Source organism: Canis lupus, chromosome 10 (genome assembly GCF_003254725.2).
Source record: "Canis lupus dingo isolate Sandy chromosome 10, ASM325472v2, whole genome shotgun sequence".
NCBI lineage: Eukaryota > Metazoa > Chordata > Mammalia > Carnivora > Canidae > Canis > Canis lupus.
Window position 1 is genome coordinate 12690337 of NC_064252.1, and position 16119 is coordinate 12706455.

The 16119-nt window shown below is 38.9% G+C and overlaps 1 protein-coding gene across 4 annotated transcripts in view; it reads right to left on the reverse strand.

Moving 5' to 3' along the window:
- PTPRR (protein tyrosine phosphatase receptor type R) overlaps positions 1 to 16119 on the reverse strand; it is a 234030-nt gene that overhangs the window by 18909 nt on the left and 199002 nt on the right. For all 4 annotated transcript variants that reach the window (XM_025476593.3, XM_025476594.3, XM_025476595.3 and 1 more), the window contains 4 exons: positions 14491 to 14570; positions 13949 to 14086; positions 4582 to 4692; positions 3074 to 3231 (listed from right to left, as the gene is read on the reverse strand). In XM_025476593.3, the coding sequence (XP_025332378.1) occupies positions 3074 to 3231; positions 4582 to 4692; positions 13949 to 14086; positions 14491 to 14570 (487 nt within the window). The remainder of the gene's footprint in view (positions 1 to 3073; positions 3232 to 4581; positions 4693 to 13948; positions 14087 to 14490; positions 14571 to 16119) is intronic.

The following is a 16119-nucleotide window of genomic DNA, read 5'->3' on the forward strand; positions in this document are numbered from 1 at the left end:
TCACCCATTCATCTGCCCTGGATGGTAAGTCATCAACCTAACAGGCCCTTTAACTCTCCATCTCCATCCCTCTTCGGCCTCTCTCGTCCTGTCCTCATGTCCTCACACCCAACTGGTTCAGCAGTTTCAATCAGTAATAGTCTTTATGCAAATTGCCCTCAAATTTACATCTAAATTCCCTAAGTTTCTCCCAAACTCTAGATTAGCATTCCATCTCTTAGCTGGAACTCTTGATGTTACTATTTTGCACTGGCTTTCGTTCAATGCATCTAAATTCAATGTACCTAAAACAGAATTAATTCTCTTTTCCCTCAATGGCATTACCAGTTAGCCACAAGTTTCCCAGCCTAGAAGTCTCGGAGCCATCTCCCACATCATCTCCCCGCTCTCACCTCCCACAGCCAATCTGTTACCGTTTCTTCTATTTTCCACCTCTACTGAAGCTTCTGGGCTCCATGCTTTCCTTTCTATAAACTGTGCTCACGTTTTCGACATCTCCTTACTTCATGGTTTGCAATGATCTCGTTATGGTTGCCAAGTCTCGAGTCTCTTCCTGGACTAATTTATGATACACACAGCTGCTAGGTTCATCTTTCTAAAATAGGGATCTGATCATATTACTCTCTACTCAAAAGCTGTAGATGGCGTCCCAGTGGTTACAGGCAGCGCCTAAGCTTCCCACCAGGGTGTTCGTGACCTTGCATAATATGAATATGACTAACTTTCGAGCTTTGAGTCTTTTCACTGTCCTCCTTTTATCCTTTGTGCCATTTTTGTCATTTACATGAATCACTGCAAAAAATGGCTTTTATTTTCTGACTTCCCTTTCTGTGTTAATGATATTCCTCAGAAATGTCCTCCTCACCATCCTCTAAAACCACAAAAGTTGGTCATTTCTTAAGATACTGCTCAACATTATTTCAACTCTTAGAGGCTTTCTTCAGTCCTCATGGTTTGAATGAACAATTCCCTGCGTAGCCCTCAAACAGTATTTATTTCTCATCTTTGGCACTTGCTTCCTATTGGATGGGAATTTAGAGGAATTCAGAGGTGGATGGGGGGCCCTTTTAGGTGAAGAGTCTATAAAGAGTTGGTCTCACTAAGGAGACAGGATTTGAATTGCACCCTATGAATGGTGGGCATTTTGGTTATCGTGAATGAGAGGGAATATTTCCCGTACGACAATGGTATAAAGAAAGAATTGCTGCAGAACAGGATAGATGATGTGTAATAGTGACCAGACTAGCGTGGCCTGAAGAGAAGGCCATCTTAGAGAAATAATGGGAAACAAGACTGGACAGGCACACCGGGGCCGATAAAGGATCTTACATGGAAAGCTAAGAGGTTTGGACTTCATTCTCTAAAACAGCAGTGCTTTGTTTTGTTTTGTTTTTTAAGAATTTGATAAAAACTATGAACTTTCACTCCCCAAAAAAGCTCAGATGACTCTATGTACTCTAATTTGTTAAAGTAATTTCAAGTTGTTCACTGACCCCTGTCGTTTATCCATAGACCCAGGGTTAATTAAGACTTTTTTGCTTTAGACAACGGGGTGCCAGTGAGAAGTGCTGTGCAGGGATTCCATGTGATGAAGGAGGATTTTAGGGACATCACGCACAAGAAGTGGATGGGGTAGGCTGTGTTGGAGGTGGGGCTCGGGGCAGTGGGGTGTGTTTGTGCAATTAGCCGATGACTTCTAAAATACATGGATGAGGTCATTAGGGCCTGAACTTGGGTGGTTGGACAGGAAGTGATGATTATGGGAGAAGCTTTGAAGGGAAAGCCAATCTGGTGACTGATTAGATACTGAGGCTGGAGTTGAGAGAAGGGCCAAAGATAACTGTCAACATTCGATGTTGAGTGCCTGGAAAAAAGCTGGACTTATTCTTAGAAATAGTCATTAGAAAAAAAAAAAAAAAAGAAATAGTCATTAGAAGGGGAACTGGTTTTATAGGGGGAAACAGCTAGTTCATTTTAGATATCCTGAGTGTTTTATGATTTTGGGTGGAGGACCCTTCCAGCCCCAAAACATGACCCATTAGGGTATCTTTCCTCACCCCTAAGTGAAGTTTAGGATAAGGCCTAATGTTAGAAACTGGATAATGACTCCATTGGATATATATATATATATATATATATATAAATATATATATATATTTATATATATATAATGAATTTCACTCTTAATTAAACTGCAGAAGTTCAAAAAAGAAGGAGGATAAAGTTATAATTTAAAATAATTATATTTTATTTATTAGAAATATTAAAAGCTACCTTGTAAGGCTTATGATATTAAACAAAGCAACATAAATTACTTCGATGAAGTATGAAGAATAAATGGCTAATTATTTATAATCATATAAATAATTTTAAAACAATTTGCTTTCACTTGGGCACCCTAAAGGGGAAGGGGACTGAGGTATTTGTTATGAGAGGAGAGTTGTGAGCTAGGTGTTAGGGAGGAGAACCAGCAGGGACATGCTGCTTTTGTTTGTAGAGCCCAAATACCCATGTTCCGGTAACAACATTTTGTTCTCCTTTCGGCAAACTACCACTTACCCACTTCTCACTTCATAGATTTATTTCCATCTTTTTTTAAAAAATGAAATCATTTTTAAACTATCTGACTGGTTTTCACCAAGTTTGACATAATAATAAATGTTATCAAGATACAATTCACGTACGGTTCAGCTGCCATCTTGAAGCAACAAAAAAGCCATCGCTAATTTTTAAAAATGTGTCATTCCTAGCTTAGATGAGACTGATGAGACTGAATAAATTGATGTAAGTTTCAAGGCAGAGGGCTGAATAAAGTCTCCTGTTCCCTAAGCCATTATGTAAAGGTGACATTTTTCTCTCTGGTGTCATTGTTGTTTGCTGAAATGCCCTGATAACGCCACCTCGTTTCTGTAAAGTATCACCTTGATCAAAACTCAAATATTAAGGAGTTAACCAATTTGAATAAACATTTCATTTACCGATCAAGTCACAACCAGGAAGCACAACCCGCCGGCTCGATGACTTTAGGGAGGATGGACAGTTGGTTAGGCAGAAAGGACGGTTCATCCCTTACCTGCAGTGGACAACCACAGGCCCTCGGCCCGTGGAAGCAAGTCTATCTTCCTCAACGTCCAGCATGAGCTGTAGAAGGGGCTGGGCACTGTCTGGAGTCTTGTGATCGGGCCATGAGGTGTACCAGTAATGCTTCACATGTTGGGTGTGACTTCCTTGCTGAAAATAGCAAGAGCCACCAAATGCCTCATTTACTTGTGGAACTAAAAGTCATCCAAACCACAATAATCCTTCTATCACTCCCATCTTGCTGGCAACTTACTTCTGGGTGGAAAACAAAATCTCGGAGATTTCTGAAGAGTACTCTTCTACTTTGGGAAAACTTAACTATAAATATGCTGATGTCAAAGTTTGACAGTCTTGCCTTTGGTAAATGAGAAATACATATTTAAAATCAAAGATGCATATGAAACATATGTGATATATATGTTTGTAACTTGTTTTAATAAACCTAAGCTAGACGCAAAGGAAGCCAGGAGGGAATTGGAATGGGGTGTGTTTCCTGCTCTTACAACATTCTTGACAAGTGATGATAAACATATTAACCCACATAGGAATGTTTAGTTTTATATTCGGCCCCTACATTTGAATTTCTACATTCATCCCAAATTGCAGTTTTTAGCAACAGTGAGGAGTCCCCGGAGCAAAGGAGCTAAGGGGTCACTAAATCAGATAAACTTTGAGTGAGGGTTCATGCACGTCATCTAGAGCCCAGTGCCCATCAGGCGTCTCAACGTGGAGTAGGCACTTAAGGGCTTATGTTTAAAATAGTGCCTTCCCATTTTGAATTTCCCTCTAAAAGTCTTCATGGCAGCTCTGACTCTACCCTCTGTGATGCTTCTGTTCCAGCAGTGGGGCCCTAGATAGGATTGACATCTTTGAGATGATTGTTCTCTAGAAGCAAAAACAATACCGTGGCAGTGTTCCTCAGCATCTGCTGCCCGTAATTTAAATAAGATAACTTTTGTGTGACATAATCTGGTCTGGGGAAAGTCCCCATAAATTACTGTAACTCCGAGTTTGTGAAGATCTCATCAACACTTCAGGCTTGTCTTGCCTCCCACAGCCACCCACAAACACAGATTTTCTCTTTCAGTTTCTTGGCCTTCCTAAAAGCTGCTTAGACCAAAGTCACTTTAAAAAACAAAAAACAAACAAATAAAAAAAACAAACAAAAAACCTCCCACAAATCATGGTAAAGTCTCTAGTACAAACCTTTAGTTAAAGGCATTGGAAAGGTGAAAACAAGATGTTTTGTTTATAGGAATTAGGGGATCACAACATCCTACTTAGTGAATTTTCCTTAATGCCTACTTCTATCAATTTAATCATTTCACATACTACGAATGACAAAGAAATACATGAGGGAATGGTAATCCTTTCTCTATGATCTTGACATTATTTTTCAAGTTGAATCTGCAGTGCTTATCAGGATAAATAATTTCAGAGTAGAAATGTAACCCTGTCATATCATATCCTTTGTAGAGAGTTACAGCTACATAATCTTACCTTTAAGACAAGGTTTCGAACCGTATAGTTGTCACATTCATTTACATTGATAACCAGAACCTCAACCTTCCCATATATTCCTCTCTTTTCTGGCCAGTATAGTACACATTTCTGGAAGAGGAGAAAAAAAAAAAAAAAACAACAAAACATAGCAGATATTAATGATTTCACAGGCCTTGGAGTACTTTTCATTCAAGTATCTCAATAGTTTTTATTTGGCTAATTCTAAAAATGTCCAGTGCTGATTTTACAGGATTGGAAATGTGCTAAAACCACTGAATTGTACATTTTTAACAAGTGGCTTTCATGGTATGTAAATTATATCCCGATAAAATCTTAAAAATGAAGTATCAGTGTTTACACATGCTTCTCCAATGCTATTGCTACTAATCCCGTACAAAAAACAGGGCAAAATTTCCCCAAACCCAAAGTGAAGAACTAAATTGAGAAATCAAGAATTAAGATCCAAATATTAGACTTTATCAGGTGATGACTAGGAATATTTTTTTCAGTCATTGAGGCAAGTCACATTTTCCTGCTCCATCAAGTTGAAGCAATAAGAGTATCTGTGATGTGTTAGATGCCATAGAATGAAGGCTCCCTAGTATGTGAAGAGGATGGAATGATCATGAATACATCTATTATATTACATTTTCCAGGACCAGTGGTCTTTTCACTTATAGGGTCAACTGAAATAAATGTACCACAAAACTATTTAAAGAATAACATTTTTATAATGGGTTCTCTTTGAAGGGTTTAATAAGAGTAATAATGATTATATTGCAACCGAGGCATAACATGGTAGGTAAGGCGCGCAGGCTTTGGAGCCGTAGAACCTAGGTCCAAATTTTGGTTTTGCCACTTATTATTAGCTGAGAATCTGTTAAAAAAAGATACTTAGGTTCTGTGGCCTCAGTTTACCCATCAGTTAATTCACAAAAAGTACTTAGAACAAAGCCAGATATACAGTAGACATTTAAAACACGTTGTCTTTCTTAATGTTGTTCTATTTTTAGGTTATTGATCTAAATGATTGGATCATTACTTCATTATTCACTAGATCATACATTAAATACCATATTACTATTATATCTGAGCTACATTATTAAAAGAAAAATACAAAATGAGATTCAAGCATACATATAGGTTCATATTATGTATTATTTTGCCTTTTAAACAGCTGCAAAAAAAAAAACCCACTATGAATTCTGACCACATAGTTCAATGATGAAGAATGTAAAGTGTGAAAGTTGTTTTTTTTTTTTTTTTCTTTTCAAGTGCTCAGAGAAGCAATGTTAACTTTAGAAATATTGTTCAAAAAGAACTTATCATTTTCTGGCAAACACACATGCACATTTATAGAGAAATTCCTTCACTTGTTGCCTTGAGTCCTGACTTTTTTAGTCCTCAGGACGTTTATGTCAAAGGCATAGGACCACACTTGAAAAAAAAATTAAGAACTTCTAGGTTCAAAAGAGCAGCAGCCGAATCCCAGATTTACAGAATTAAAGGGAAAAAAACCATGTAAAGTATCAGAAACACGCCTCGGGAAGTCTATCCTGCTAAGTACTAAGCACTCCACCTGTCAGCGCCTGGATGGAAGTCACTTCGCCCAGTGGAATCACTGTTTCTTTCATCCATTACAATAAGAACACATTTGCATCCTCTATGTCCTGGTCCTTTTCCAAACAAAGTAAATCATTCTCGCCCCTATTTACATGCCCCCCGCCCCCCCAGACCGTCCGGCAATCAGGCTGAAGGCATCCTCCTGGCTGACATAACATTGAGAAAAGAAACCTTTTAAAAATAAAGCAATTTATTTCTCTCCTCATTTACTAGTGCCAAGTGTCTCAGATTTCCCAGGTTTGTTAAAGAGAATCATACTAACCAATTTGCCTGGTTTCTTTCAATGAAGCATCAATTATTTCGCTGTGAGACCCGAGCTATTGTGTATCTTAAAACCCATGCCTCCTGGATGAATCCAAGAAGAGTGACAAAGAATCTTGAAAAAGGTACTGAACAAAGAAAGAGGCCTTCAGCGGTCCAGCAGTCTGGCATATGTGCCCCATTGTCCACGCCGCGCCCTGAGCAGCAGGCCCCTCTTGGGGAAGGTGGCTCTTGAAACCGGTCGGAAAAGCTGCAAGGCAGGAGCTCCAAGCCTGCACCCTGACTCTCAACAATACCCGAACGAGCTTGTGCACCTACTTGATAAATGGAAGCGCTGCTCGTTTCTCTCTCAAGCTTGCCGGGGCCCTCTTTGAATGTTTTTCTTGACTCTTTACCAAAAATGCAATTGGCAGTCAGCTCCCAGTAGACAATGCAATGTGACTTGTTCATTCAAACAACCCTTAATTAGCATCCCATCTCCTTTCTGAGATACAATAGCTTATTTTTACACACTGAATACATTCCCCCACCCCCTTTTAGGAGAACGTAGAAAAAGAGACCAGATAAGTGTGGGTGCTTTTGAATGTGAGGTGGGGGAGAGCTGCTTATGTGGTTGTTGAAAGAGCACAAGTTCACGTTCAAATTATTTTTGCGAACAGCTTTTTAGGGCTTCTTTATCGCGGTGCTAACAATGATCTGAAAGGGGTAGAAAATGCAAGGAAGGAAAATGCTTTCTTGCAGATAATATGGTGAAGCCACACTAATTGTAGGTAATTCAAAAGAGCATGCTCTCTCTCGCGGAATACAATCCCAAATTATCACTATTCTTTGCTAACTGGGCTGATCCTTTCAGTGAAATTATCTATTAATTCCCCAAATTCATAATTTGGAGGGAAAAGAGGTTTTCAGAGGCTCATGTGTCTCTTGTACAAACAAGTGATTAGTGAACTCTGACCGTAAAGATCCTGGACATCAACCAGTGCTTCATAATTAGTGGTTTATAGCAAAAGTGGAATTCAACACAAAGCAGTGCAAGCTCCTTTTATGATTTCTTTTCTCTTTGACCCTCCCTCTCACTTCCATCACATGGGGGCTATTTGGGTATAGAGAGGAAGGAGATCTAGCTGGTAGTTTAGTTGTCTGGAAAAAAAAATCTATTTTTAAGTTACTTTCTTTTTGAATTCTATGCATTTGAAATCAAAAAGATTTTGCTCTCTGAGCTAAAGACACGTATCATCACATAGACAGTGGCTCTGCAAAAAAAAAAAAAAAAAAAAAGACAGTGGCTCTGCATAAATTAAAAAGAAGATGGGCAGTTTCGTTGGGGTTACATCAGCATATGAGATCTTTAGGATGGGTCGGGTCGCCTGCAGTTATGAGTTACTTTCATTCCTGGAGTTCCAACGAAGCATCACCAGCACAGGTGCAGCAATTTAATATTACAAGTACCTTCACCAACATATCATTAATCCCACACCAGGTGCTGTGGAACTAAGTACACCGGGTTAGGTATAATTATTATTATTATTATTAATCATTTTACAGCAGAGGAAACTGAAGTTCAGGTGTCCTGATAGGGGGCTCTGGGATAATGTCCTTGGAACTAAAACTCTCAGGGCAAGCATCATTTTAAAAATTCAGTTTTCTATCTCAGATGTCTACTGCCCCTTCACCAATCTTTCTTCATGCACCACAGTGTTCTCGGGCCACTCGCCTACTGAGCTCAGCAATCCTGACACTGGAGCCGTACCTTTCTCCAAGGGCTACCTACTTCCATTCAAACATCCTTATGGCAGTTGTACCCATGAGTGCAACCCATGAGTGAAGCCCAGTAATTTAATTTTACATAAATTAATGAAACATGAAGGTGCAAAAAAAAAAAAAAAGGAAGGAATTTGTTCTGGGAAATAATTGCACAAGTTAAATAAGTTTTCATTGGGGAAAAAAATGACTCAGCAGTCAAAAAAAAAAAAAAGGACTCAGTAGACAGGTGACAATTAAAAAGTTAGTGCAAAGTTTGAAGATCTACGCAGGGTTCTGCATTCATAATTCCTTTACAGACTTTTCTGTGTTTTCTCTCATTTTGAAGAAACTGAAGTGGGAAATTCGGATGATGTCTAAAGGGCATGACTTACATAAGCCATATGATCTAGAGCTCCAGCTTCACCAACACTAACACAATTGAGTTCTATGAAAAAAATGAACACATTTTAGTGTGAACAAATGTACATGTCTTAAGATAAAGTAAAGCATTAGAGTTTTTTGGTGGTTGTTTTTGTGATTTTCCACTAACTTTTTTTTGGCTAATTGTGTCGAATTAAGAGGGCTTCCTTTTTTTTATTTTTAAAAGATTTTATTTATTCATGAGAGACACACAGAGACAAGCAGAGACACAGGCAGAGGGAGAAGCAGGCTCCCTGCGGGGACCCCAATGGGGGACTCTATCCCAGGACCCCGGGGTCACACCCTGAGCCAAAGGCAGACACTCAACTGCTGAGCCACTCAGCTGTCACAAGTAAGAGGGCTTCTAACTATGGTTAAGAGTAGAGCGGGCTCGGGGATCCCTGGGTGGCTCAGCGGTAAGGTGCCTGCCTTTGGCCCAGGGCGCGATCCTGGAGCCCCGGGATCGAGTCTCGCGTCGGGCTCCCTGCATGGAGCCTGCTTCTCCCTCCTCCTGTGTCTCTGCCTCTCTCTCTCTCTCTCTCTCTCTCTCTGTCTATCATGAATAAATAAATAAATCTTAAAAAAAAAAAGTAGAGCGGGCTAAAACAACTGAATAAAACCTAGCAAATTAAAAATTAAGGTGCAGTTATATTTGGAACATAAGCATGCTTGAAAGGATAGGCGAGTCATTTTGCTGGAGATGTCAGCCTCTGAATTTCAGGTCACCCTTAATTGCTTGGGCAGTAGAAACATAGGGTATGGGAATGAGAGCTAGGCTGCCTGGCCTTGCTGGGCAAGTCTAGGCCAGGCTGCCTCTCTGGATATTATAATAGCTAATTCTGATCATCTGGGAAAGCTGAAATCTGGTCAGTACATGCCAGGCTGGCCTTTTTTTTTTTTTTTTTTTTAATTTATTTATTCACGAGACACAGAATGAGAGAGAGGCAGAGACACAGGCAGAGGGAGAAGCAGGCTTCCCTGCGAGGAACCTGATGCGGGACTCAATCCCAGGACCCTAGGACCTCAACCGGAGCCAAAGGCAGACACTCAACCACTGAGCCACCAGGTGCTCCACTGCGCTGACCTTCAACCTTACCTGCCTTAATCTTGTTATCCAGACACCTGGTTCTGAGATGTGGTTTTCTTTTTTCTTTTTCCTTCCCCCTCTCCCACTTTCTTGGTAGAGGCACACCTCGTTTTCCTGAGTTTCACTTGATGTGCTTTGTAGACCCTATGTTTCTTACATATTGAAGGTCTGGGGCAGGCCTGCCTGGGGAAAGTCTACTGGCACCATTTCTTCAACAACTTTTTCTTGCTTCATGTCTCCATGTCACATATCGGTAAGTCTCACACATTTCAAACTCTTTCACCCTTATTCCACTTTCTACAGGGCTCTGTGATCAGTGATCTTTGGTGTTACTACTGTAGTTATGCTGGGATCCCACGAACCACGCTTCTCTAAGACCACGAGCTGAATCCATACACGTGGGTGTCCGACTGCCCACCGACTGGCCATTTCCCGCGTCTGTCCCTCCCTGTCCTGGGGCTTCCCTAGTCCATGAGACACCACAATATTGCAGTTAGGCCAATTAATAACCCTACAACGGCCTCTTGGTGTTCACGTGAAAGGAAGAGTCATAGGTCTCTCACTTTCAATCAAAAGCTAGTAGTGAGTAAGCTTCACCAGGACGGTGTGTCGAAGATGGAGATGGGCCCAAGCAAGGCCTCCTGCGCCAGTTTGCTGAGTTGTGTATGCAAAGGAAAAGCTCCCGAAGGAGATGAAAAGTGCTCCTGCCAGTGAACACATGAATGATAAGAAAAGAACAAACAGCCCAGTTGGTGATCTAAGAATATAGGGATTATTAAATGAAAGCCTGGCAATTATTCATTTATTTATTAGAAAGTAGAAAGATTCATGAAACTATAACGCCTGGGAATTTCTAAAGATAACTCCACCTTCATTTTTTTTTCTCTTTTGGAGGAAATGATTTTTGTCTATTCCAAACAATGACGCGTAACACAATTGAAAGTTGGCACATTTTTGGTAAACAGCATTTTCCTGGTAGTGTGGAGCTTACTGCATATTTCTTTTGAGCCAGAATTTGATCTGTAAAACATCAAAGTCTCCTCTATAGGATTAACTTTACATTCTGGAGGGTCTGGACAGAAAGGAATCTTTAATTTTGATTTAATGATCAAATTAAATCAATGCCATCTACTCAACTCTAGGCAATGTTGCTAGTGTCGTTGAATGTGACACGAGTTCTGGGCTGTCAGTTACTTTCGTTCGTCCCTTGCTAGGGACTATTCTAGGTTTTGGCATCTTTGGTTTTTCCTAAGAAGCCATTTGTTTAGTTATACTGTCGTTAAAATAATCTCTGCAGTGTTTTTTAGTTTCATAAGTGCATCTACTTGTGGATTTATTTTTACTTACTAGCCTAGGATTTATGGTGCTTCTCAAATCTGACAGCTCATGTCTTTCATCACTTTTGGAAAATCCCTAACCATTATGTCCTCAAATATTACTTCTTTTTTCTTCTTCTTCTTCTAACATATCCATTATATATACATTGGATATTTACATGCTACCCTCTAGCTCTTAAACTTTCTTTCATATTTTTGGCCATTTCGATCTTCTGAGTAATTTCCTTGACTCTATTTTTAATTCAGTCATTATTTTTATTCAGCTACATCCAGCCTGCTGTCAACCCTGCCTAATGAGATATTCTTTTTAAAAATTTAATATCTATATAATATTTATTTCTAGGACTCTTTGGTTTGTTTTCAAATCTTCCTAGTCTTTTTTTGGTAGTAACTTGTTTCCCTGTCAAGTTTTTAATTTTATATTTCGTGTGCTCAATTATAAAAAAAGCCCATATTTATAGTTTCTATTATTTTAATTTCTCATGGGTCATTTTACCTATTTGTTGCTTCTGATTTTTCCTTATGTTGTTTATTTACTTGTATTGTCTCATAATTTTGACTCCTGAGCTTATGTGTGGTTGGGCTTTTTCTGTTGAAGTCCTGTGATGTAAATCCTGAGAGTGTCTTCATCCAGAAAGCTTTTGCCTTTGTTTCTGGAAAGTGCCACAGAGTGTTATCAATCCAGTATTACTTTTTATATTAATTATTCTACTTGGTGTTTCCTGGTTTTTGAATGCTGAATACTATAGAGAACCTTCTATTTATCCCACAAGAAGACCAGATTGAGACAGATTAATTTCCTGTTATAGTCCTATTTTGGTCAGCAGGTTTATTTTTGTGGTTCACCTTTTTACTGGAGGCACAGCCCTTGAGGGAGCTCACTCTATGGAAGGTCTCCATTCCAGCTCTTGGCTCCTACAAGCCTAAGGCTTTGTCTCCAGGTCTTGTATTGTCATTAAAGCACAAGTAACCCATAATTCTCTGGCTTTATGCCTTTTATTCAGTTTTTGACTGCTGCGACTTTTATCCCCCAAGCTCTGTTAGGCATACTATTTTTATTTTACTATTTTATCTATAAAACATCAAAGTCTCCTCTATTGCATTATATTTACATCATGGAAGGTCTGAACAAAAAGGAAATTTTAACTTAATTTATATTTTTTAAAGATTTTATTTTTTTTATTCATGAGAAACACACAGAGAGAGGCAGAGACACAGGCAGAGGGAGAAGCAAGCACCATGCGGGGAGCCCGATGCAGGACTCGATCCCAGGACTCCAGGATCATGCCCTGAGCCAAAGGCAGACGCTTAACCACTGAGCCACCCAGGTGTCCCAGAATTTTTAATTTTAATAATGAGTAATGCAGTCCACTCAGATCTAAGAAATGTTGCTAACTATCTTTTATATTTTATGCTACTTTATAAATTTCATCGAGTATGACTAGTTTTGTAATGGTAAGTTTTCCAGATTAGCCTGTTTGTATGTGGGAATGTATATACACAGAAATACACCTTTTATACTTGAAGAGTCTTTTCCAACTAGGTAAAATAAAGGCAAAATGTCCCGGATATTAAACAACTCTGCAGGAATTATCAGTGGCCTAACGTGTTGACAGATTGATATGGGTGAGACAGCTAAAAATATTAGGGGCTATTTTTATTATGCCACTTCAGGCTTTCATATAAGATTCACAGAAAAACATATATTTAGTAAGCTATATAGTTAAATAAGTATATATTTTCACCTACTGGGACCAAAATATACTTTTTTCCAGGAACAGATTTCGGAAAAATAAAACTCCTTTATCTATTGTAGCAAAAATGAAAGAAGGAAACCAACTTTTAAAAACTCATAAATTGATGCTTGCAAGCCTGGGTTTTCTTGATTAGCACAAGATTATACTACACTCAAGGGTTATAACTCACCAAAAAGGCATAAGGGAAAGCTCAGTTTTCTTAAATTCTTATCGTCATGGTGAAGCCCTGATACAGTAGTTTTGACAAGAAAACAAACACTAAGATGCTAAGATCAGATTGTAAATTATTCCAATAAGATGCCCTAAAATGTAAGCAGCACCTAGGATAGCACCCTCTGGGAATTTCACAATTCTGTTTTTATGATGTAAAGTATCCTGTAAGCTAGATCCTTAGGAAAAACTGCTAGTGGAAATGGGATCTAACTATGTCTCCCTTTTGGATTTCTTATTATGAAGATATTGAAAAGGTTGCTGGGCTTTTGTAACTTCCTTCACTTTTTTTTTTCATATCTCACTTTCTTAGTGGGGCCTCATCCTTTCCATCCTCTATAATACCACAGTTTACTCCTCCCGTCTCATCCCTCCCAATGCGGCACACCCAATCTCCTTATCCAACTCTACCTTTCTCCCCTTCTACCATTTGTCCTTTTTAATCACTACAGTTCTATGAATTTGTTATATTTATTGTTTTTTAATCTGTCTTCTCCATTAGAAAGTTAAAACCCACCAATGGCAGGCATCTGTGTGTTTTGTTTACTAATATATGGCCAACAACTAAAGTAGCATCGGTCACATAGTGAGTACTCAAAAATTACTTGGGATATGAATGAGTAATTTAAAAAAATTTTCCCTGCTTATAGATCAGAGTGATAATTCATAGCTCCTCATTTCCTTACAGAGATACGTGGTATATGTGAGATACACGTAATGTCAAGTATATTGATTATTCTGAAACAAAGCTGCCATTCCTACAATGACACCAATTACCATTCCTGGAAACATGAAGTGAACTTGTCTTTAAATGCCTTTAAGTTTCCATCTTAACTCTGATAAGTACATGGCATTTCTCCTTATACAATATCTCTTCTATAGGAATAGAGAATTTATAACGTTCACTACTTGGGTAAAGGTCCTACCTCATTTTTTTCTTTGAGTTTTGTGATCATGACAATCACAGGACTGTCTTCCTGCCAAACCATCTGCCAGAAATCATTCACGGTGTTGATCATGGGGCCCTGTGTGGCGATGAATGCCTTCTCTTTGCCACTGTAGCCCTGGTTCGAGTAAAGAGACAAAAATATTGGATTTAGAATTCATGCCTTGCACAGAAAGTTTAGAACAAGTTTCCAACAAAATGGTTCCACTGGTCCAAAAGCAACACAGACTTTGACGGCTTCACTGATTCTAGCACAATTCATCTGGCTGTTCTCCCAGCAAGTAAAGCATAGCATACAGTACTGAGGAGCATGAAGCACCCAGAGCACTGCAGCCAGAGATGCACCGGAGAGGAAAGTACCCACTACCAATGTTGATTATGACTAAACCAATGAACAAACTTTCAAGTAACTAAGTTAAATCATAATTAATCCACAAAACACAAAACAAAACACCAAAACCCAACAATTCCAAATAGTAAGTCGCATGCTCATCAGAGAGAAATTTATATTTACTTACTTACCCTAATATAATTAGCATTAATGTAAGTGCTCAAAGAATCAGTTACATTTTTTGGTCTTAAACACACTCTGCTGAGGGGATCTAATGAAGAAAACAAGAAGGAATGCATCAGACAAATGTACTCTTTTTTAAGTTCCTTAGAATACCAATAACGGTACACAGCACACCTGCTACCTTATATACTGACTGTCTGGCTTGTGTCATTGTTTGCTGTTGATGCATCTGTGTGTCTGTCTCTTGATCCACCTGTGTTTACTGCGGGACAATTGGGCCCATCTTGGTCCCTGTCCCTGAACACAAATCTTGCCTGTAAGCTTGAGATGACGAGTTTATTCATCATGCTGTTTTTTGTGTGTTTCTGATTCTTGGCCCCATTTCTTATTTATGCTGTTTTTCTTGTACTTTGGATTTGGAATTTGCACCAGATTTTCTTACTCACTTGTCTTTTCTCTCCTGCCCAACAACAAACACTTGGTCTGGCCAGAATCCCCTCTCCCTAAGGAAGCTGTCTTTAGTTAACATGTGTGGTGGTAGTCTGTTCACCGACAGCAGGGAAATCTGATACTAGGTAGATTGTTCTAGCGCTAGCAACAGCGTCTTAACTGTTCAAGTCACTTACCAACAAGAAGTTGAAAGGCTCTTTGCAAACCATGGTGCTATGGAAAATATGGTAATTATTTTTACCAAGGTTTATGTAAATGAATTAGATCAAATCACCTCTTTATGGTTTCTTTGATCTGACACACTTTGAGCCTCTTAAAGGCAAAAATGGATATTTTTCATTATGTCTAAGACTTAGTGTCTAGGATAGTTCTTCCATGTAGAGTAGACACTCAACAAATGTCTATGGCATTGATTTAAATGGTCCTTTCCATTTTTTAAGTCGTCAGTTCTGTGTATCCCTCTCTAGTAGTTGTTTTATTATTGTTTTTCTCTACATAGGTAAACTTGTGAGAGTTTATCATACCCACTGTTCTTACCTCCTCCTCTAAAATTCAATCCTCTTTGTATACACACCAATCCATCCTAACCTTAGTTTTAAACAGGCACCACTCTTGCTGGTACCATCAATGACTCTTGTTGAGTTAAACAAATAAGCTTATTGTGGTAATTTTTTTTCATGTTTTATTGATTTTATTTTTTTAAAGATTTTATTTATTTATTTATGAGAGACACAGAAAGAGAGAGAGAGGCAGAGACACAAGCAGAGGGAGAAGCAGGCTCCATGCAGGGAGCCTGACAAGAGACTCGATCCCAGGTGTCCAGGATCACACCCTGGGCCGAAGGCGGTGCTAAACTGCTGAGCCTCCCAGGCGTCCCTCATGTTCTACTTTAATATTTACCATCTTCTATTTTAAGTGCTTAAATTTTTGCCTGCCCTCAATGAATTGTATTGGACTCCTTGAGGGCACGAACTGTATTTAACTAACTTTTATTTATTAATTTTTTTTTGAAATGAACTTTTGTATCCTTTGTGATTTCTCTCTGGTATGTGGCTTATCGAGTGCTTAAGATCAGAATTCATTTCTGTTAGAACTGAAAACACTGTTTTTGACTTCCTAGATTCTTTTTCTTTCTTAGCAAAGGGGACAGGAAACCTTTCGTTCCTTTTCAGTATTCACTGACAATT